General features: G+C 43.9%; 1 protein-coding gene across 3 annotated transcripts in view; it reads right to left on the bottom strand.

Moving 5' to 3' along the window:
- Positions 1–24,605, bottom strand: part of DPP6 (dipeptidyl peptidase like 6) — a 1,916,598-nt gene that overhangs the window by 340,755 nt on the left and 1,551,238 nt on the right. For all 3 annotated transcript variants that reach the window (XM_063921873.1, XM_063921871.1, XM_063921872.1), the window contains exon 5: positions 22,915–22,989. In XM_063921873.1, coding sequence (XP_063777943.1) covers positions 22,915–22,989 — 75 coding nt within the window. The remainder of the gene's footprint in view (positions 1–22,914; positions 22,990–24,605) is intronic.

Here is a 24,605-nt window from a genome sequence, read left to right as displayed (position 1 = left end):
CCAGGCATTCCAGAGTTATGCTGTCTGTTGAAAAACTCTGTACTGCTGCCTCACCCCCTTGGGGTGTCTTACCCCCACTCCTGAAATTCTCTGTGCTGCTGTTCCACCTCTAGGGGGGCTAGGGGTGTATATCCCCCACAGTGTTTGTTCCCAGCTTGTAAGTCATATGTGTAGCAAGTTTGTTGTAAATTGGTCTAGGCATTTTGGAGTTATGCTGTTTCCTGAAATTCTCTGTGCTGCTGTTCCACCCCTAGGGGGGGGGGGGGGTAGGGGTGTATAACCCCCACCGAGTTTGTTCCCAGATTGTAAGTCAGATGTGTACCAACTTTGGTGTAAATTGCTGCAGGCCTTCTACAGTTATGCTGTCTGCTGATGTACTCTGTGCTGCTGTCCCACCCCTATGGGTGCTAGGGGTGTCTGACCCCCACATTGTTTGTTTCACGAGTGTAAGTCATATGTGTACCCAGTTTGTTGCAAATTGGTCTAGCCATTCAGGAGTTATGCTATCTCCTTAAATACTCTGTGCCGCTGTCCCACTCCTAGGGGTGGTAGGGGTGTTTTCAAGACTGTAAGTCAAATGTGTACCAAATTTGGTGTAAATTGCTCCAGGCCTTCCACAGTTATGCTGTCTGCTGACATACTCTGTGCTGCTGTCCCACCCCTAGGGGTTCTAGCGGTGTTTGACCCCCACATTTTTTCCCCCTAGTGTAAGTCATATGTGTACCCAGTTTGTTGTAAATTGGTCTACCCATTTGGGATTTATGCTGTCTCCTGAAATACTCTGTGCCACCCCTTAGGGGTGCTAGGGTTGTCTAACCCCCACAGAGTTTGTTCCCAGATTGTAAGTGAGATGTGTACCAAGTTTGGTGTAAATTGCTCCAGGCCTTCCATAGTTTTGCTATCTCCTGAAATACTATGTTCTGCTGCCCCAGCCCTAGGGGTGATAGGAGTGTTTAACCCCCACAGAGTTTGTTCCAAGATTTTAAGTCAGATGTGTATCATGTTTGGTGTAAATTGCTCCAGGCCTTCCATAGTTTTGCTGGCTGCTGACATACTCTGTGCTGCTGTCCCACCCCTAGGGGTGCTTGGGGTGTCAGACCCCCATAGTGTTTGTTCCCAGAGTGTAAGTAATATGTGTATGAAGTTTGTTGTAAATTGCTGCAGGCATTCTAGATTTATGCTGTCTGCTGAAATACTACCCTAAGGGTGCTAGGTGTGTCTTCCTCCCATAGTGTTTGTTGGCAGATTGTAAGGCATATGTGTACCAATTTTTGAGTACATGAGTCCAGCAATTCCGGAGTTATGCTGTCTCCTGATATACTCTGTGCTGCTGTCTGCCCCCCTAGGGGTGCTAGGGATTTCAAATTGTTTTAGTTGCGTCCGCAGTGTTTTAATACGCTCGTATGTGAAATTTCACGTTCTTCGCTTGTAAACTGTGGATTTGTATAGAAAACAGAAGGACGGATTTTCACTTTTATATAGTAGATTATTTTCCTTCATATAATATTCAAGAAATAATACAAAATTGAGTTGGGTTTCATAACGACTGGTTTGAATGATTATTGGGGCTAATACAGATGTGGTTAGAGTTGCTGTGACAGTGATAGCTCTGTATGGAAATGCAGCAGGAGGCATCTATTACAGACAGACACCTCCTGCTGCAGTAGTGATCAGAGCTGCGCCCTAGGACGCAGTCGGATCACTGAGACACCATCAGGTGGCTTGCGGCACCCATTGTGCCACACAAGCCGTACGTCGCAGAGGCCTGGAAATCTTCATACAACAGAGATCCTTGGGCTTTTCCCACCCCAGAAATAATGAAGACATGTCTCCATTTTGGGAAACGGAGGCCATGCCGCACCATCCCCGCCAGGGGCATAGCCAGAACTTTGTGTGCCCCAATGCAACATTTTGAAGGGCCTCCTGTCCCAATGCTCCTAGAGAGAAACCTCTCCACACCAGTGGTTAACTTTATGCCCCATAATAGTGACCTAGTTCATTTTCTGAACCATAGTAGCGCCCTCATTAATGTTATTTCCCCATAGTAGTGCCCTAGTTTCTTTTCTGAACCATAGTAATGCCCTAGTTTACATGATGTCACATTGTAGGGCTGCCAGTACACATTATGCAATACAGTAACTCCAATTCACATTATGATGTACAGTGTCCTCAATTTATATTATGCCACACTATAATGCCTCCATTTCATATTGTGCCACATTACAGTGCCCCCAGTTCATATTATGTAACATTATAATGCCCTCCAGTTCATTTTATACCACATTACAATGAGCAGTTCCAGGGGAATACCTAGATATATTATAAGCCCCAAGGCAAATGTTTGTAAGGGCCCCTATGCAGTGGCGTAAGTTCATCACAGTCGCCCGGAGGCAAGATAACTATTAGTGCCCCCCTATCTCCTATATTAAGATAAATATATGCATGTATGTGTGTGTGTGTGTGTGTGTGTGTGTGTGTGTGTGTGTGTGTGTGTGTGTGTGTGTGTGTGTGTGTGTGGGTGTGTATATGGAGTGCTCTGAAAAAAAATTATATACTGTATTTAATTGTCTTTTATTTTAAATCACACATTTCTTAGCAGTCATACCCAGGATTAGAACCCATGACCTGTTACACTGACATCAGACACTTTACTGATGGAGCTATTTGCTCCTGTACAGGAAGCATGAGAATTCTAACTAACTATATCAAGTTACGTGTAATTGTCAGAGAAGTGTCTTCATATAGTTAAAATTCTCATATTTCCTATACAGGAGCAAACAGCTTCATCAGTAAGGTGTCTGCTTCCAGTGTAATAGGTTGTGGTTTCTAATCCTGGGTGTGATACTTGTAAAATGTGTATATTCAGTATAATAAAGAGGGTGTGATTTGTAAGGTGCAGGGACCAGTGAGGAAGCCAGCCACTGAAAAGACAACGGCAGCTATCAATAAACTTAATTAAATGGTGTCACAGAATGGAAGGAGAAGTGCCCCCCTTCAGAGCAGGAGCCCGGCGGCAGATGACTTCGTTGCCTCCCAGAGTTCTGCCTCTGCCCCTATGTATTACACATTTGTAAAAAAAAATGCATATAACCCCTGGATCTGCTCATTGTAATGTGGTATAGAATGAACTGGAGGGCATTATAAATGTAACTTTGACAGGGAAGAAGGGTCCTTCTCAGCTCCAGGCCCCATAGCAGCTGCACTCCCTGCACTTATGGTAGCTACGCCCTTGCTCCTCCCCCCCCCCCCCCCCCCCCCCAATGGCAGCAGACTGACAGTCTGCTGCCATTCTGCATCCTGTTTCACAGGAACCCTTTGCACACGTTCAAAATGGGTCCTCCTGTACATGCGCAAAGTACCGATAATTGGTACTTTGCACATCAGGACACAGCTCCGTCCACATCTAAATAACCCCCATTGTTCAGTACACGTCCAGCTTTACACTAAGAAACAGCCAACTCCGTTTTGGCTAAAAAAGCATCAGGATTGTTTGGTTATCAAATCAGTCCAGTCCACCCAACCGTTGTTCAGCCAACTGCATGCTGTGAATGGAGACTGCCTCTACACATTGTACAATGTATGAAGATACTCCAATTATTTGGCCCTGCGCTCCTCCTCTCCTCTGTGTCAGCTTGTCGCCCTATGGTCCAGTTTATGGCAGCGATAGGTAGGACCCATGGGGAGCAATAAGTTTATGCTTCATTAGCTACCCACGCATTGGCATTGATGGCCAGGACTTTTGTGTCTATAGGCTCCAACAGTAAAAGGTCTGAGTTAAACATTTTCAAGGTTAAAATATTTTAATTTAATAATTTGTTAATGTTACTTACACACAGCATAGTGTTAACTCTATGCAGATTGCATATACTTGAATATTGTGGTCATTATTATTTTATGATAAAGGCAGCATATATTTACTGCCTTACAAGACTATACTTATTACATAGTACAGTCCTTGAGGTTACTGAAGCCTGAAATCTAAAAGACATGCAGAATGACAAGTGGCATGAGTAGAGTAGCTTAAATGACTCCATGCATCACACTACAAGTCCATATTCAAAGCAGGCAGGTGGATATTGAAGTAACACAATCAGCTTTTATGTATGGAAGGTCGAAGAAAAATGACACCGTCCTGGTAATGCCTTCTGCAGGGCAAGAGAGGACTAAAAAGCACGTCGATGAATAGGATATATATATACGGTCAGATAAAATGGTGAAAGATGAAAGTAGAGGAATTTCTGGCAGATCATATTATATCTTTTTTTATTCTAACATTTAAAATGTAATTTAATAAAGGATAGATGATAATAGTCAGGAGCTCAGAGGAAAATGTGCAATAATTCCCAGGACAGATAAGGAACAAAAGGGTCACCGACAATAAAAGTACACATCCATTGTGTTTAAAGTGAACGTCAATAGAAGTGAAACACTTTCCTGCAATTTTTAGTGAAATATCGGGATTTTTTTTATTTTATAAAAAAAAATAGACACAGGTGTCTCTATTCATTAAGCAATGATATGTCTTTTTTGATGGAGAAAGGTATTATCATCAGGATAACGTAGAGACATTATTGATTTCTCTTCCGGTCCCTATATTTTCATGGGATTATGTTGTCTCATAGCCTGTGGTGTATATTCCCTGCATGCTACACTTTTTGCCGCTATGTAAAGCCATTTTTAGATGGCATTACACTATATCCTACAATGAAGGACGTGTGAAGCCAGAGGGGCTCTGTCAGGGTTGTAGCTACCATAGGTGCAGCGAGTGCAGTGCTATGGGATCCAGTGCTGAGAGGTACGCACCTTCCATGTCAAAGTTACATGTGATATAGGGGACCTTACAAACTGTTGCCTTGGTGCCTCCAATATATCTATTTACAAACCTGGACCTGCTCATTGCAATTTGGCATCAAATGAACTGAAGGGCATTATAATGTTATATAATATGAACTGGGGCACTGTAATGTGGCATAATATGAACTGGGGGCACTGTATGTCATAATGTGTATCGGGGGTACTGTGTTGCTCAATCTGCACTGGCAGCCTTACAATGTGACATAATGTGAACTTGGGCACTTCAACTGTTTATAAAATAAACTAGGGCACTAATATGGGGTATAATGACACTACTATGGTTCAGAAAATAAACTCAGGAACTACTATGGTTCAGAAAATGAAGTAGGGCACTTTTATGGAGAATTAAATGAACAACTGCTGCAGAGAGGTGTCTCTCTCTAGAGGCATTGGGACAGGGACCCCTTCAAAATGTTGTTATGGGGCCCACAAAATTCAGCCTATGCCCCTGCCCTCTGGGTCATGTCCCAGTGTGCATGCACATATTACCTGAACCCCTAGCTGGCAGCATTAAGCTGCAGGTAGGGAGAGAATACCAAGAGGAACCCTGGATAAATAGCTGTGAAAACACATTGGAAATCACTGCAATAGTCAGCTGCCCATGACAACCACTCAGCATTGACATAACATTTATAATTTGCATACTATATAAAAGTATACAGAGCAGCTCATTGGTTGCCATGGGAAACTTCTCAATTGGCTCACTTCTCCACTTTTATCACTGCTTAATACATCTCCCCTCACTGGCCATAGCTATAGTATGACGAGTCCTTGTCCATCTTCACTTGTGTGTTTAACAGTGAAAAAGTATATTGCATATTACTCGTGGGCACACTACCACACTCAGGGGTAGATGTACTAAGCAGTGAAAAAAGTTAAGTAAGACTGTGGAGAAGTTGCCCATGGCAACCAATCAGCTGCTCTGTATAATTTTATAATATGTAAATTTTAAATTTTACTTCAATGCTGATTGGTTGCCATGGGCAACTTCTCCACTGGCTCATTTTTCCACTCTTTTCATTGCATAGTACATCTCCCCTTCAACGCTGAAATATATGCCACAAAATTGCTGCATCCCTCCTAGCCAGGTGTAACCAATTGTTTCATAAATGTTTCTAGTAATTTATGTGGGTATGCTCCAGGTCAGCAAATTAACATACAGTAGCCATAGAAACCTATAAACTCACTGATGGTGGATATTAATTAGAGATGTGCGGCAAGCACTTTTCGTGTTTTGGTTTTGGTTCTGGTTCCTTGCTCGTGTTTTGGATGATTTTTGAAAAAACATAAAAACAGCTAAAATCACAGAATTTGGGGGTCATTTTGATCCTACGGTATTATTAACCTCAATAACGTTCATTTCCACTCTATTCTGAACACCTCACAATATTGTTTTTAGGCCAAAAGGTTGCACCGGGGTGGCTGGATGACTAAGCTAAGCGACACAAGTGTGCGTCACAAACACCTGGCCCATCTAGGATTGGCACTGCAGTGTCAGACAGGATGGCAGATTTAAAAAACAGGTCCCAAACAGCACATGTGGCAAAGAAGAAAAAGTGGTGCAATGAGGTAGCTGGATGGCTAAGCTAAGCGACACAAGTGTGCAGCACAAACACCTGGCCTATCTAGGAGTGGCACTGCAGTGGCAGACAGGATGGCACTTAAAAAAAAACAGGCCCCAAACAGCACATGATGCAAAGAAAAAAAGAGGTGTACCAAGGTCGCTGGATGGCTAAGCTAAGCGACATAAGTGTGTGGCACAAACACCTGGCCCATCCAGGAGTGGCACTGCAGTGGTAGACAGGATGTCACTTAAAAAAACTAGGACCCAAACAGCACATTATGCAAAGAAAAAAAAAGAGGTGCATTGAGGTAGCTGTATGACTAAGCTAAGTGACACAAGTGTGCGGCACAAACATGGGACGTGCTGGAATTTGCCCAGATGTAATACACGCACAATATTGGTGGCACAGGAGAGTGTAACCCTAAACCACACACACACACACACACACACACGGCAAAGCCTGTAAAATTAATTTGGATAATAATAACCCTTTTATTTGGCCTTATAATAATATGCAGCACAGGCAAGCGTACCCCTACACCACACAGGGCAAACCCTGTAAAAATTATTTGGATAATAATATAAGTAATGTATATAACCCTTTTATTTGGAGTAAATAATATACAGCACAGGACACCACCACTGGACTTATGGCAGCACAAGACACCACCACTGGACTGATGCAGCACAAGACAGCACCACTGGACTAAACTTATACGGCAGTACCCCTGGACTTGTACGGCAGTGTCAGACAGGATAGCACTTTAAAAAACTAGTTCCCAAACAGCACATGATACAAAGAAGAAAAATAGGTGCAAGATGGAATTGTCCTTGCTACAGGGTCTGTCACACGACTGTGGCTGAAATTAGTGGTTTCTTTGGGCCCCCACTAAAAAAGAAGCAATCAATCTCTCCTTGCCCAAACTGGCTCTACAGAGGCAAGATGTCAAACTCATCCTCATCCTCCGATTCCTCACCCTTTTCAGTGTGTACATCCTCCTCCTCACAGAGTATTAATTCGTCCCCACTGGAATCCACCATCACAGGTCCCTGTGTACTTTCTGGTGGCAATTGTTGGTCAAGGTCTTCCTGGAGGAATTTATAATTAATTTTGATGAACATCATCTCCACATTTTGTGGAAGTAACCTCCTACGCCGATCGCTGACAAGGTTACCGGCTGCACTAAACACTCTTTCGGAGTACAAACTGGAGGAAGGGCAACTTAGGTAAAATAAAGCCAGTTTGTGCAAGGGCATCCAAATTGCCTCTTTTTCCTGCCAGTATACATACGGACTGTCTGATAAACCTACTTGGATGCTGTCACTCATATAATCCTCCACCATCCTTTCAATGGTGACAGAATCATATGCAGTGACAGTAGACATGTCAGTAATCGTTGGCAGGTCCTTCACTCTGGACCAGATGTCAGCACTCGCTCCTGACTGCCCTGCATCACCGCCAGCGGGTGGGCTAGGTCATCTTATCCTCACAGCTCCAGTTGCTGGAGAAAATGAAGGAGGAGCTGTTGATGGGTCACGTTCGAATGAAGGGCTCCATTCACAAGTCCCACATACTTAGCGAAATCGCTCCATCTTAGCTCCTCCTTCAATTTCTCCAGCTGCTTCTGCAAAAGCCTTATGAGGGGAATGACCTGACTCAAGCTGGCAGTGTCTGAACTGACTTCACGTGTGGCAAGTTTGAAGGGTTGGAGAACCTTGCACAAGACGGAGATCATTCTCCACTGCGCTTGAGTCAGGTGCATTCCCCCTCCTTTGCCTATATCATAGGTGGCTGTATAGGCTTGAATGGTCTTTTGCTGCTTCTCCATCCTCTGAAGCATATAGAGTGTTGAATTCCACCTCGTTACCACCTCTTGCTTCAGGTGATGGCAGGGGAGGTTCAGGAGTGTTTACTGGCGCTCCAGTCTTTTGCATGCAGTGGCTGAATGTCAAAAGTGGCCCGCAATTTTTTGGGCCACCGTCAGCATCATCTGCACGCTCCTGTAATTTTTCAAAAAAATCTGCACCACCAAATTAATTATATGGGGAAACATGGGACGTGCTGGAATTTGCCCAGATGTAATGCACGCACAAGGGGGGGAATTCTGAGTTGATCGTAGCAGGGACTTTGTTAGCAGTTGGGCAAAACCATGTGCTTTGCAGGGGAGGCAGCTATAACATGTGCAGAGAGAGTTAGATTTGGGTGGGGTGTGTTCAATCTGCAATCTAAATTGCAGTGTAAAAATAAAGCAGCCAGTATTTACCCTGCACAGAAACAAAATAACCCACCCAAATCTAACTCTCTCTGCACATGTTATATCTGCCTCCCCTGCACTGCACATGGTTTTGCCCAACTGCTAACAAAGTTCCTGCTGCGATCAACTCAGAATTACCCCCAATATTGATGGCATTGTCCGATATTACAAATCCCCAGGAGAGTCTAAGTGGGGTAAGCCATTGTGTGATGATGTCCCTCAGTTTCTGTAAGAGGTTGTCAGCGGTGTGCCTCTTACGGAAAGCGGTGATACATAGCGTAGCCTGCCTAGGAATGAGCTGGCGTTTGCGAGATGCTGCTACTGGTGTCGCTGCTGTTGTTGCTTTTGGAGACAATAAATCTACCCAGTGGGCTGTCACAGTCATATAGTCCTTAGGCTACCCTGTTCCACTTGTCCACATGTCCGTGGTTAAGTGGACAGTTGGTACAACTGCATTTTTTAGGACACTGAGGACACTTTTTCTGACGTCTCTGTACATTCTCGGTATCGCCTGCCTAGTGAAGTGGAATCTAGATGGGATTTGGTACCGGGGACACACTACCTCCATCAGTTCTCTAAGTCCCACTGAACTAATGGCGGATACCAGATACACGTCTAACAACAACATATCTGTTAAGGCCTCAGTTATCCGCTTTGCGGCAGGATTACTGCTGTCATATTTCATCTTCCTAGCAAAGGACTGTTGGACAGTCAATTGCTTAGTTGAAGTAGTACAAGTGGTCTTCCGACTTCCCCTCTGGGATGACGATCGACTCCCAGCAGCAACAACAGCAGCGGCAGCAGCAGTGGGTGTACCACTTAAGGATCCTCCGGAGGAATCCCGGTTAGGAGAGGACTCCTCAGTCCTGCCAGTGACATGGCCTGCAGGACTACTGACGTTCCTGACTGAGGAGGAAGTTGACGTTGAGGGAGTTGGTGGTGTGGCTTGCAGGAGCCTGGGTACAAGTGGAAGAAGGGATTTAGGTGTCAGTGGACTGCTTATGCTCTTACCCGAAGTTTCTGAACTTGACAGTGACTTCTGATGAATGTGCAGCAGGTGACATATAAGGGAGGATGTTCCTAGGTGGTTAACGTCCTTACCCTTACTTATTACGGATTTACAAAGGCAACACACGGCTTGACACCTGTTGTCCAGATTTGTGGAGAAATAATTCCACACCGAAGAGGTGTCTTTTTTGGTATTTTGCCCAGGCATGACAATGGGTTTATTCATCCCACGGACAACAACTCCCCCGGTGCCTGATTTTTTTGGTATTTTGCCCAGGCATGACAATGGGTTTATTCATCCCACGGACAACAACTCCCCCGGTGCCTGATTTAAACAAACCACATCATCATCAGAATCCTCCTCGTCAACTTCCTCCTCAGCGCCAGCAACACCCATATTCTCATCCTGGTGTACTTCAACTGTGACATCTTCAATTAGAATATCAGAAACTGGGCTGTGGGTGCTCCTTTCAGCACTTGCAGAGAGCGTGCAAATGGTGGAAGGAGCCACCTTTTTCCCATCCAGTGTTGGGAAGGTCAGGCATCGCAACCACCGACACACTTGGAATCTCCTTGGGGATTTGTGATACCATCTTAGAATGCACAGTTCTTTGCTGTGCTTTTGCCAGCTTAACTCTTATCGGCCCTCATTCCGAGTTGTTCGCTCGCTAGCTGCTTTTAGCAGCATTGCACACGCTAAGCCGCCGCCCTCTGGGAGTGTATTTTAGCATAGCAGAATTGCGAATAGAAATTTCTTAGCAGTTTCTGAGTAGCTCCAGACTTACTCCTACACTGCGATCAGTTCAGTCAGTTTCGTTCCTGGTTTGACGTCACAAACACACCCAGCGTTCGCCCAGACACTCCCCCGTTTCTCCAGCCACTCCCGAGTTTTTCCCAGAAACGCCAGCGTTTTTTCGCACACTCCCAGAAAACGGCCAGTTTCCGCCCAGAAACACCCACTTCCTGTCAATCACAGTACGATCACCAGAACGATGAAAAAACCTTGTTATGCCGTTAGTAAAATACCTAACTTTTGTGTAAAATAACTAAGCGCATGCGCTCTGCGAACCTTGCGCATGCGCAGTAAGCGACTAATTGCAATATAGCGAAAATTAGTCAACGAGCGAACAACTCGGAATGACCCCCATCATTTTTCTAGCGGGAGGATGAGGGCTTCCATCATTATGTGAAGCTGCGTGTCGTAAATGGCATCTTGGCAAGTTTACGTTTCCCCTCAGACCACTTAAATTTATTTTTTTGTCTCTTTTTGCTGAAATTTGGCTATTTGGATTTTACATACCCTCTACTATCACATTGGGCATCGGCCTTGGCAGACGACGTTGATGACATTTCATCGTCTATGTCATGACTAGTGACAGCAGATTTAGCACTAGGAGGAAGTGATCCCTATTTTATCCTCCAAATTTTTGTTCTCCATTATTTTTCTGGAGTTATATAACACAATACCACTGGACTTATACGCTAGTACCACTGGAATTATACGGCAGTATCACTAGAATTATACGGCAGCATCACTGGAATTATATGGCAGTACCGCTGGACTTATACGGTAGTACCACTGGACTGGATTTATACAGCAGTATCACTGGACTTATACGTTAGTATCATTGGACTGGATTTATACGGCAGTATCACTGTAATTATATGGCAGTACCACTTAACTGGATTTTTACGGCAGTACCACTGGACTTATATGCCAATAACACTGGAAATATACGGCAGTATCACTGGACTTATACGACAGTATTACTGGAATTATACAGCAGTACCACTGGACTGGATTTTTATGGCAGTATCACTGGACTTATACGCCAGTATCACTGGACTTATACGCCAGTATCACTGGAATTATATGGCAGTATCACTGGACTGGATTTTTACAGCAGTACCACTGGACTTATACGCCAGTATCACTGGAATTATATGGCAGTATCACTGGACTGGATTTAAACGGCAGTACCACTGGACTTATACACCAGTACCACTGGAATTATACAGCAGTATCACTGGAATTATACGGCAGTGTCACTGGACATATATGGCAGTATCACTGGACTGGATATATACACCAGTCCAGTACCACTAGATTTATACGGCAGTCCACTGGACATATACGGCAGTATCACTGGAATTATTTGGCAGTACCACTAGACACATACAGCAGTATCACTGGACTGGATTTATATGGCAGTAGCACTGGACATATATGACAGTACCACTGGACATATACGGCAGTATCACTGGACATATACAGCAGTATCACTGGACTGGATTTATACGCCAGTACCACTGGATTTATTTTATACGGCAGTACCACTGGACATATACGGCAGTATCACTGGAATTATATGGCAGTACCACTGGACATATACGGCAATATCACTGGATTTATACGGCAGTACCACTGGACATATACGGCAGAATAACTGGACATATATGGCAGTATCACTGGAATTATATGGCAGTACCATAGTCACACCATCTGGCAAGATAGGAGCTTATACAAAAGTGACAGCCTGCACCCATCTTCAAGGGGAACGAGAATACTAACTGAACAGTTTGGATGCTTCATCAAGAACTATTTAAACTAACAAAGGGGGGCAGTGAACCAAACAGGAATAAAGAAATCTGCTCCCCCAACACAGAGGTATTGTTTCTGCAGGCAAAGGGAATAGGAAGCATATCCACAGCAACAGAAGATAATTCAGATCAAAACCAAATAAAAATAGGCAGAGAGAAGAACATAGCTAGGAACAGAAAAAGCACAAACAAAACTCTAAAAGCTATGTGTGCAAATGCTAGGAGCTTAGGAAATAAAATCCCAGAACTAACTGCAATAATGACAAGGGATGATCTAGACATTGTGGCAATTACAGAGTCATGGTACAATGAAAATCATGACTGGGACATAGCTATACCGGGATATACTTTATTTAGGAAGGACAGAATTGGAAAAATCGGAGGAGGGGTAGCAATGTATGTAAAAAATACCATAAATACTACATTAATACAAAGTATTGAAGAAAAAACTGAGGCCCTTTGGGTGACCATAGAAACAGGGGAAAAGTTGATTATTCGTATTGGCGTGATATACAGGCCACCAGGTCAGGAAGAGGAACTTGACAAGAACCTATTGCAGGACATAACTAAAATGGCATTAAAAGGAGAGGTAATAATCATGGGAGACTTTAATCTTCCTGATGTAAACTGGGAGGTGTCTGTTGCTAGTTCCACTAGAAGTAGGAACATTTTAAATTCTCTTCAGGGAGCATCCCTCCACCAATTTGTGAGGGAGCCCACTCGGAAAGACGCAATATTAGACTTAATACTTACAAATGGAGACAGATTATCGGACGTAAAAGTGGGTGAAAACCTGGGATCCAGTGATCATCAAGCAGTATGGTTCAGCATTAAGACAGAGACTGACTCGTCCCATACAAAAACAAAGGTGTTGGATTTTAGGAAGGCTGATTTTGTAGGGATGGGAAAATGTGTAAGCGATTCTTTGGCAGAGTGGAGGAACTTGGAAACAGTGCAGGAGAGGTGGGAAACATTCAAATGTGCAATATTGAAGGCAACAGACCTTTGTATCAAAACTGTTAGGAAAAACACAAGGAAAAGGAAGCCAGTGTGGTTTGCAAAAGAAGTAGCAAATATTGTGAGAGCAAAAAAGATGGCTTTTAGGAAATATAACCAGACACAAAATAATGAAGACAAAAAGATATATCTTGTTAGACAGAAGGAGACAAAGAAGGTAATCAGATGTGCAAAGGCACAAGCTGAGGAGAAAATGGCCCAGTCAGTGGGTAAAGGAGGCAAAACTTTTTTTAGGTATATAAGCGAAAAGAGAAAAACAAAAGGCGGAATTATAAAACTAAAGACGGACACTGGGAGTCTTGTTGAAGGAGACAATTTAATAGCAGATCATCTTAATGATTATTTTTGCTCAGTATTTACTACTGAAAGAGAGGGGAAGGGGCCACAGTTAAGTTGCAGGGATATTCAGGAAAATGAAACAAGTACATTTACAGAGGAGAAGGTCCTAACAGAACTCTCAAAGCTGAAAGTGGACAAATCTATGGGGCCAGATGGGATACATCCAAGGATACTAAAAGAACTTAAAGAGGTGCTGGTAGCACCATTGACAGAATTATTCAACCAGTCATTAGCTACAGGGGTAATTCCAGGGGACTGGAAAAGAGCAAACGTAGTCCCACTGCACAAAAGTGGAAGCAAGGAAGAGGCAAACAACTACAGACCAGTGAGTCTTACATCAGTAGTAGGGAAATTGATGGAAACACTCTTAAAAGAAAGAGTTGTAGATTATCTCAAATCCGGCAATTTACTGGATCCCAAACAGCATGGATTCACTGGGGGGAGATCATGTCAAACAAATCTTATTGACTTTTTTGATTGTGTGACTAAAGTGATGGATAAAGGTGGAGCCATGGATATAGCTTATCTAGACTTTAGTAAGGCTTTTGACACAGTTCCACATCGCAGACTGCTAAATAAACTTGAAAGTTTGGGATTGGATATTAGGACTATTGAATGGATAAGATCTTGGTTGAAGGATAGAAAACAGAGAGTTGTGGTAAATGGAGTGCATTCACAGGAGGGAAATGTTACCAGTGGAGTACCCCAGGGATCTGTACTTGGACCAGTGCTTTTTAATATATTTATTGGTGACATTGCAAATGGCATTAAAGGGAAAGTATGCCTTTTTGCAGATGACACAAAGGTATGCAACAGGGTAGACACACCAGGTGGGGTAAAACAAATGATTGAGGATCTAGGTAGACTAGAGGAATGGTCAAGAGTCTGGCAATTACAGTTTAATGCCAAAAAATGCAAAATCATGCACTTGGGTCTCAAAAATCCTAAAGCTAAATACAGTATTAATGGCACTATACTGGAAACTACTGAGGAGGAAAGGGATCTAGGAGTTACTATTTCAGATGACTTAAAGGCAGGTAAGCAATGTAACAAGGCAATGAGGAAGGCTAGTCAGATGCTTGGCTGCATTGGGAGAGGAATCAGCAGCAGAAAGAAAGAAGTAATAATGCCACTGTATAGGTCATTGGTACGGCCTCATCTAGAATACTGTATTCAGTTCTGGAGGCCATATCTTCAAAAGGATATTAATACATTAGAAACTGTACAAAGGAGGGCAACTAAAATGGTGCATGGCCTACATCACAAAACATACCCAGAAAGACTAAGAAATCTCAATATGTATAGTTTGGAGCAGAGAAGGGAAAGGGGGGACATGATAGAAACTTTCAAATATATCAAGGGTTTTAACAAAGTCCAGGAGGGAAACATTCTCCAAATGAAGAGAAGCAAAAGGACACGAGGACATGCACTGAGACTGGAGGGGGGGAGGTTCAGGGGAAATTTGCGGAAAAATTATTTCACAGAAATGGTAGTGGACAAGTGGAATAGCCTCCCATCAGAGGTGGTAGAGGCTAAGACAGTAGAGCAATTTAAACATGCATGGGATAGACATAAGGATATCCTTACAAAGAAATAAGGATCAAATAAGGTTAGAGATAAAAAATAATATAAAAAAAAAAAAAAGGGGCAGACTAGATGGGCCAAGTGGTTCTTATCTGCCGACAAATTCTATGTTTCTATGTTTCTATGTTACCACTGGACATATATGACAGTATCACTGGATATATGCAGCAGTCCCACTGGACTTATACGGCAGTATCACTGGACTGGATTTATACGCTAGTACCACTGGATTTATACGGCAGTAGCACTGGACATATATGGCAGTATCACTGGAATTATATGGCAGTACCACTGGACATATGCGGCAGTATCACTAGACTGGATTTATACGGCAGTGCCACTGGACATATACGGCAATGCCACTGGACATATACGGCAGTATCACCGGACATATACGGCAGTATCACTGGACTGGATTTATAAGGCAGTACCACTGGATTTATCATTGGACTTATACACCAGTATCACTGGACTGGATTTATACGGCAGTACCACTGGAATTATATGGCAGTACCACTGGACATATACAGCAGTATCACTGGACTGGATTTATACGGCAGTACCACTGGATTTATACGGCAGTACCACTGGACATATACGGCATAATCACTGGAATTATACGGCAGTACCACTGGACTTTATTTATACGCCAGTACCACTGGATTTATACGTCAGTATCACTGGACTTAAACGGCTGTATCACTGAACTTATATGGCAGTGTCACTGGATTTATACGTCAGTACCACTGGCCATATATGGCAGTATCACTGGACTTATATGGCAGTATCACTGGACTGGATTTATACGCCAGTACCAGTGGATTTATACGGCAGTATCACTGGACTTATACGGCAGTATCATTGGACTTATACGGCAGTATCACTGGACATATACAACAGAATCACTGGACATATATACAGCAGTACCTCTGGACTTATACATCAGCACATGGACACCATCACTGGACTGATGCAGGATAACACAGCACCACTGCAATGGACTGGACTAATAAAGCAGCACTGGACATATGGCAGAAGAGGACACCACCACTGTGACTGGACTGATGCAGCACAACACACCACCACTGGACTGATGCAGCACAACACACCACCACTGGACTGGACTTATACAGCAGCACTGGACATATGGCAGCAGAGGACACCACCACTGTGACTGGACTGATGCAGGACAAGACACTACCACTGTACTGATGCAGGACAACAAAGCACCACTGCACTGGACTTATGCAGCTACACTGGACATATGGCAGCAGAGGACACCACCACTATGACTGGACTGATGCAGCATAAGACACTACACTGGACTGAGCAGATCAAGATAGCACTGGAATCGCCACCCCACTTTCCCTTCCGCACAGACACTGAGGATGGAGACACATTCTCTAGCTGAATTTTCCAATGCCAGAGTGAAAATGGCGGTGACGTGCGGCTCCTTTTATGGTTTCCAAAACCTGCGAGAATCCGACAGCGGGATGATGACGTTTTGCCTCGTTCTGGTTTCCGAGTCAGGCGGAAAAACCCGAGCCGGGCTCGGATCCGGCTCGGGTAGTGAAGTTCGGGGGGGTTCGGTTCTCAGAGAACCGAACCCGCTCATCTCTAATATTAATAAAGCACTACTCCTTAAGACAGAGGTCCTCAAACTCGGTCCTCGGGGGCCCACACAGTGCATGTTTTGCAGGTCTCCTAACAGAATCGCAAGTGAAATAATTAGCTCCACCTGTGGACCTTTTAAAATGTGTCAGTGAGTAATTAATACACCTGTGCACCTGCTGGGTTACCTGCAAAACATGCACTGTGTGGGCTCCCGAGGACCGAGTTTGAGGACCTCTGCCTTAAGACATGCAACAAACTTATCTACTGAAATAAAACACAGACAAAAGGAGTTGGCTGAAAATGTGGTCAAATTTTCTTTGACAATTAAGTACGTTTCTTTCAAATGGTTAACATTAGTATGGTGGTGCACAACAGGAACGGACAACATAAAACAAGACAGTCATGCATTCCAAACTCTCCGAGATTAGACACACCTGGGTGGGTGGTATCACATTCCCTGACAGGACAATGATCGTATATCATTGGCTGAGAAGAGCACACCCAGGGCCTTATTCAGATGTGGATGGCATTGCTGTGCATAGCGCAAGGTAATGAAGTTTGGTACTTTGCGCATGCGCCGGACCCGTACAGTGCATGTGTAGTACGTGTCTGCGACATTGGTCTGTCAGTGATTGATAGGCTGATGCCATTTGGAGGCAGGGAGCTGGCGTCGACTATCATGGTGGAGGGATGAGGCCAGGATCTGCATCAGAGGATGGTATTTCCTGGCCTCCTGGTAGGACCTGCGGTGGCCCTTTGTGGCCAGCTTGAGTGACCCCATGGGTCACGCAGTTAGGCCAATGCTGTCACAGATAACTCAATGTTTCATCCTAGGATGCAGCTTAGTTCACTAATACAAACAGGAGGTGTGACACCTTCTACTGCATTAACATATAAGTGCTATTGCATGTAACAATTCTGTCAACTAACAACTCATGTAAACACAATAGCCAAAAAAGGAGAAGGAGGGAGGGCTATTATGAGTGGGCAAGAGGAGGAGTGATTGTTGAGGATCACGCTTATGGCCCTGCAAAATCCCTGCCCACAACCTCATCACCAAAGTAACATATAAAAGGGATACCACTAACATCTTAAAGGTTACCCACACTAACATTACTCTGGCTTATTCAGCCCTATGCATCAACACAGCCAAGAATCCACATTTTTAAGATTGCCACAGGCATGGACGTATTTGGTTGAATTTTGGGTGTTGTCTATGGTGTCCTGATTTTACAATTGGCAATTTTGCAGGTAGCTTAGCTTTTGCACAAGATAATCCGGGTTGGTAATGTCTGTTTGTACAGCGAGACTACTAACATGATCAGCCTGTGGACATACTACAGCAGTTCTCTGGTGACAGACTGCTATTTCAAACAGAGCTTTTCTGTATTCAACTGAATTGAGGTAACTAAGCAGAAGACGGTGTAACCCCAGATGTGTATATAGCTCTGTGGCCACAGTACACACTTGCATCACTTGCTTTGCATATCACTCAATATTGAGAGGTTGCAGAATAGAGATGGGGCAATGGAGGGGGGGGGGGGGGGGAGAGGGGGGGGGGTCATACCTCCCAATCCTTCTGCAAACTGGAAAAAAAAAGCACAATGCCGGGCCAGTCCCATGAAATAGGCCCTCCATATACAGTACATGATATTTGATAATAGTGTGATATATCATCAGGGGACCAGCAAGCAGTTTATCATAGGAGGATTCTGTGCTGGGAGTCTGTATATCTTTTCTATTAGGTATTTGATGCACATTGAAATACATTAATGTGTGCAGCTCACAAGGGTGGACTGTCTCTGTCATAATTTGCTATACAGCATTAGTGTATGTTTACATTTTTTATTTATATGTAAATAAGCATCAAGAACTGTCAAAGAATCAAAAAGGAAGAATTTACCTCAGCACCAGAGCAAACCATGTATTTTTATATTATAATGTGAGTTTATACATCTAGAATGAATCAGCTGGAGACAGAAAATAATCGGTAGAAGAACATGCAATGTTACAGCATGATAGCACTTTAGGTATTGAGACTTAGAACACTTGTACATCAGCATCATCAGACCTTCACTGCCCAGTCTCCCCCATGCTCTCCACAAGGATACCAGATAATTACAAGTGCCCAGTCTTCAAAGTAATGTTGTGACCTTCAGGGATGACAGCTGCATCATCACAAAAGGGAGCCATACACTTACAGGATGAAAACGCACTAATTGCAGCAGCAGAGGTGCAATAGAAGCTGTCATCACTGCCAAACAGGAGTGACATATGAACCGCAGCCATATATGGCACCAGTGCCTAGGACATAGGAACCGGAAATGATAAGGAAACTGACTAAGATTCAGCTCTGAAATGACATGAAAAATTGCAGGTCCATCTGGTTCCTGCAATCAGAAGCTCCATGCCCACCTCTGCCAGTATTCTCAGTCGGATACATCTATGCAGCTGTCATTAGCAGTGTCACCGGTCCTAGCCTGGGTGCAGGAGATCGGACTGTATCTCACCAATCTCTGCATACACACAGCTCAGGATAATAGGAACATAACTGTGTTCTCATGACTGCAGTCTATTATTATATGCATGAAAGCCCTATTACCATTTACCACCCAGTAACACCCATCTAGCCGCAAGTGAGAAGCGTACAAGATATGTACTACTCATAAATTACTACTCATCATAGGGTAACATGTACTAAGCAGTGATAAAAGTGGAGAAGTGAGCAAGTGCAGAAGTTACCCATGGCAACTAATCAGCATTAATGTAACATTTATAATTTGCATACTGTAAACATATACAGAGCAACTGATTGCTTGCCAAGGGCAACTTCTCCACTTTTATCACTGCTTAGTATTACTGCTTAGTACATATCCCCCATAATCTTACTGTAAGATGCCCATGCAGCTCGCAGCACTAGAGCAGTTTGACTAAAAAAAGGAAAAAAATGTGCGATCTGTCTGCATTTGGAATTGAGTGGAACTCAGAATCAGGCTCGCTATGTGCAGATAAGCGCACTGCATAACCGAGTGGTAAGGCTCAATCAATCTTGAGAAGAACATAATTGTACTCTAGACAACAGAACCATACAACCCTGAGCAGAATGTTACAGCAGGGAGAAAAAAAAACATATCCACTATATTTAAAGTAAAACAATCATGAAAGTCTGCTATGTCCAAAATTGTTTAGCCAGCAAGGCTACAGAGGAACTCCATACATATAGTGACACAGAATGAAACCTAATCTGTAACAAGGGGAACCTGAAGCAAAGGAAGGAATTCTAGTAGGTTACAGCTGGATCTAAAGGAGCCCAGAATCCTGCACCAAGGGCCTGATTCATATTTAAGAATACAATGTTTGGGGGTCTGTGCAGGCACAAGACCCGTTCTGCACATGTGCAGGACAGGTCTTGTGATGTTGCTCGCAGCCCCCTGTCAGCCGCAGCTGTGCTTGGAGGGCAGAGCGGGCTCAGCACACAGAATTTTCTTCAAACAGTGGAGTGTTACCTCCGGTTTTGAAGGAGTGATGGGTCCAGGGTCTGCATCTTCAAATCGCAAAATTCCTGGACTCCGGTGTCCGATTGCTATAGCCAGGCTGAGAAAACTACAGCTTACGTAGGCTGCCTGGTGCCTGTAACCATCACGTATTGAAAGTCGTTATGGTGATCGGAGGCTGCATTCTAAGATGCAGCACTCGGATCCTCACTAATGCTAGTGTGGATTATACTGCAGCTGCTGCATCAGAACTTAGAATGAAGATGGGACTCACGCGATCATCGGGCTTGTGTGTGTGTGTGTGTGTGTGTGTGTGTGTGTGTGTGTGTGTGTGTGTGTGTGTGTGTGTGTAAGGAGGGGGGTTAATACTTAGTGGCATCACAAGAGGAGTGCTCTAGTGATCTCTATCCTCATACATCACAGTAGAAGCCTGATAACAAAATAAGTCCATACCTCCCAACTGTCCCGATTTTCGTGGGACAGTCCTGTTTTTTGGGACTGTCCCGCTGTCCCACCCACGGGCCGCAGTGTCCCTGGGTGGGGGAGTGCAGTTGGGAGGCTCTATCACTCGGTTAATAGATGCTGGGCATGCCCCCTTAGTGAGGAAAATGGGGCGTGCCTTGCGATCACGGCACTTCAGTGAAGCCGTGCCCCCTTTTCAGAGGCCCCACCCCCTATTCCCAGCGAGGCATAGTCCCTCTTTCTCCAGCTATAAAGTTGGGAGGTACTGTATGTGAGTCTATCACTGTATCAGAAAGCATATGTGGACTATTGGAGAGATGTACTAAGAAGTGATAAAAGTGAAGAAGTGAGCCAGTGGAGAAGTTGCCCATAGCAACCAATCAGCACTGAGGTAACATTAATAATTTGCATACTATAAAAGAATACAGAGCAGCTGATTGGTTGCCATGGGAACTTCTTCACTGGCTCACTTCTCCACTTTTATCACTGCTTCTCCTCTAATCTGTTAATTTAACATATTTAGCGAATGATGTACAATAAATTATTTACATGTGTATTTTTATCTAATGGGAATTATATTAATTAAAAATGTATTGGTTTGCAAATGTTGTGGGTAGAAATTACACAAATGGGCTGCCAGGGGGTACCCAGGTAGAAAGTGAGTGAGAAGCACTAGCATAGAACACAGGAAATGGTCGACAGTCATTAGGTCGACCACTATTGGTCGACATGCATTAGGTCACATGGTCAATAGGTCAACATGGTCAATAGGTCGACATGTACTAGGTCGTCATGGAAAAAGGTTGACATGAGTTTTTCCCATTTTTTCCCATTTTTTGAACTTTTTCATACTTTACGATCCACGTGGACTACAATTGCGAACGGTAACCTTGCCCAAAGCATGGCGAACAAAGCGAGTCATGTGAGGGGACGTGGTGCACTAATTGGGGTTCCCCGTCACTTTTCAAAGAAAACAACACTAAAAACAGTCACAAAACTCATATCAACCTTCCCCATGTTGACCTATTGACCATGTGACCTAATGCATGTCGACCAATAGTGGTCAACCTAATGACTGTCGACCTAATGACCCATCCCCCAGGAAACTAGGAACTGACAGTGAGACGTTTGTTGCTCCAGTGTTTGGTCTATAATGAAGAGAAAACACTCAACTTCAACTTGCCTGTAAAGTATCCTGAATTATCTGCAAATATAAATGTGCATGCATACTGTACATATAAAGAAAAATATAATAATTAAGGAGGATATAAGTAGTGTCTGTCAGTTGGAGCATGGTGCTCAAAATGATTGTGTTGTGTATTTTACAGAATGATCAGCGCTCAGAAGAGGACGGAGAAACAGTGGAGGATACTCAGCAATGTTTTTGTAATCCAGAATCTATTCACCAGTAACATGCAGAGGTATTACTGTAGGTGCAGTGATTGTGTTTTGCTCTGAGAAAAATAACGTGAACTGTTGTGAACAGTACATAACATACAACACTTGTTATTCAAAGATAAATTGATATGACAAATAAAAAATGGAAAATAATGAAATGATATGTAATATAAGTAAATTGTTTATAAAAAAAAAACTTGTGTAAAGAATCTTGCTGGACAGCTTGTTACTTTAGAAAATAATTTTATATCATTTAATAGCAAATGCATCACTATTATTTTCTAGATTTTCTTATTTTAATATTCATTTACCTGTCTGTGTTTTAATATCAAGTTTTGCATATGTTCTATAGTTCGTATTATTTATTTTTGAAAATCTTAACAAAAGTTTTATTTTACTCAAAGCAGCATGTACAGTATATATAACATTTTATTAACAAATATCCAGAAGATCAAAGGCATATACAATAAACATACTATTATATTAGGATTATTGCACCACAGGACACTTTCTGGCCTTAGAACTGGTACCTATTTTATAATACCCTGTGTAATGTTTCATATATTGTTATATAAAATAATTTCCTCTATTGCCTGCTAGATGGCAGTGTTCCCTGTATTTGCATAAAGCAATTGGGGTGCCAGCATATAAGAATGAAGCTTTTATTTTGATGATACATTTGCTCAGGTTTCAAAAGAGGTCAAAGTTAAATCTTTCTACTTACCGGCTTGACATTAAATGCAAGCAAAACATACTTCATGTCTGGAGATACTTCATACTTGCTGACCTTGAAAGTGTCCTAGAAATAAACAAAAAAAGAAGGTAAAAAGTCTAATCCACAATGAACCCATGTGGTGTACTGCATTTATAGTGCAGTGAACTTATTCGCACAAATATACATCATTAATTACTTTTTGTAAACACAATGGTAGACCCCTGCCACTTTCTCTCATATATACAGTGTCATCCGGCACATCAGGTGTTAAGGCTCATTTTACACAGCCATTTTTGTACATTTACTTCTGCTAGAATGCACACAAAGGAAACCACAGTGCAAACTACCATCCTAGGTATCATTGATCTCTACAGCACAATGAGTTGGGGTAAATTCACTATCGTGCGGGTTTACATGAGTGGAGGGGTTCAGTTTGAATTTATGGAATCAGTACGAAATCCTGCCGGACGGGATCCCGGCGTTTGGAATACCGACACTGGGATCCCGACTGGCACAATCCCGACAGGGGGGCGAGTGCAACGCAACCCCTTGTGGGCTCGCTGTGCTCGCCACGCTCGGCACACTAATTTATTCTCCCTCTATGGGTGTCGTGGACACCCACAGAGGGAGTATATGTTGGGATTGTGCCGGTCGGGATCCCAGTGTCAGTATTTCGACTGCCGGGATTCCATCTGGTGGGATCTTGACCGCATCCCGAATTACTGATGGACGGGATGCAGGCTGTCAGTATACCGACAGCGGCCTCCCATCCATAATACCGACAGGCCACCAGGAAGCCCCTTAACCCTCATCTTAACCATACCCTAACTCTAAACCTCCCTTGTAGGTGCCTAACCCTAACCCTGCCTAAACCTAACCCTCCCTGCTTGATGCCTAACCCTAACCTCCCCTTCTATGTGCCTAACCCTAACCCACCCTCCACAGTCCCTATCCCTAACCTAGCCGGCTCTGCACTCTAACCCTAACCCTCCTTCTCCTGCCTAAACTTAACCTCCCCTCACTCATCGGCAGGACACCAGCGCGTCCCAGTGTGAGGATGATCAGGATGCCGGCTGTCAGTAATGTGACGCTGGCATCCCGAGCAATGTCTGTATGTAGACGCTGGCATTACGTCCTACTTCAAGATCCCAACGTTGGTATATCGACTGCTGGGATCCCTTCTGTTGGGAAGCTAACTGCTTCCCAAGTGGGGGTTGTTGACCATAGCAACATATCAGATCAGAGCCTGATTATGAGAGGGGCGACATGGGCGGCCGTCCCGGGGCACCCACACATTAAGGGCCCCCACAGACCCCTGCTTTTTGAATTGAAACAGACTCCTGCGGCCGCCGAGGAGCTCTGGATACAGCACACGCCGGCGACGGCCACTGAGGAGCTCTATATTCAGCACACGCCGGCAGCTCAATCAGTGTCTCTGGGATTTCCCTTTACTATCCCGTGAGACACTGACTGAGTCACCGGCGTGTGCTGCTGTCACCAGCCAGGCTGAGGCGCGTCCAGGTTGAGTGTGTGAGTGTGTGTGTGCGTGTGTTGATGGGGGGGGGGGGTAATCTGTGGCAGCAATTGATGTGTGTGTGTATATACGCGCTGGTGGGGGGCATTGCGTTTACCCATGGGGGGGTCTCCCACCAGCAATTTTAGTAGTGGGGGCCCCCACACGTTTGTTGCCTGGGGCCCCC

Source organism: Pseudophryne corroboree, chromosome 5, assembly GCF_028390025.1.
Source record: "Pseudophryne corroboree isolate aPseCor3 chromosome 5, aPseCor3.hap2, whole genome shotgun sequence".
NCBI lineage: Eukaryota > Metazoa > Chordata > Amphibia > Anura > Myobatrachidae > Pseudophryne > Pseudophryne corroboree.
Note: the sequence above shows the minus strand (reverse complement) of the source record. Positions and strands in the feature narration are given on the sequence as shown.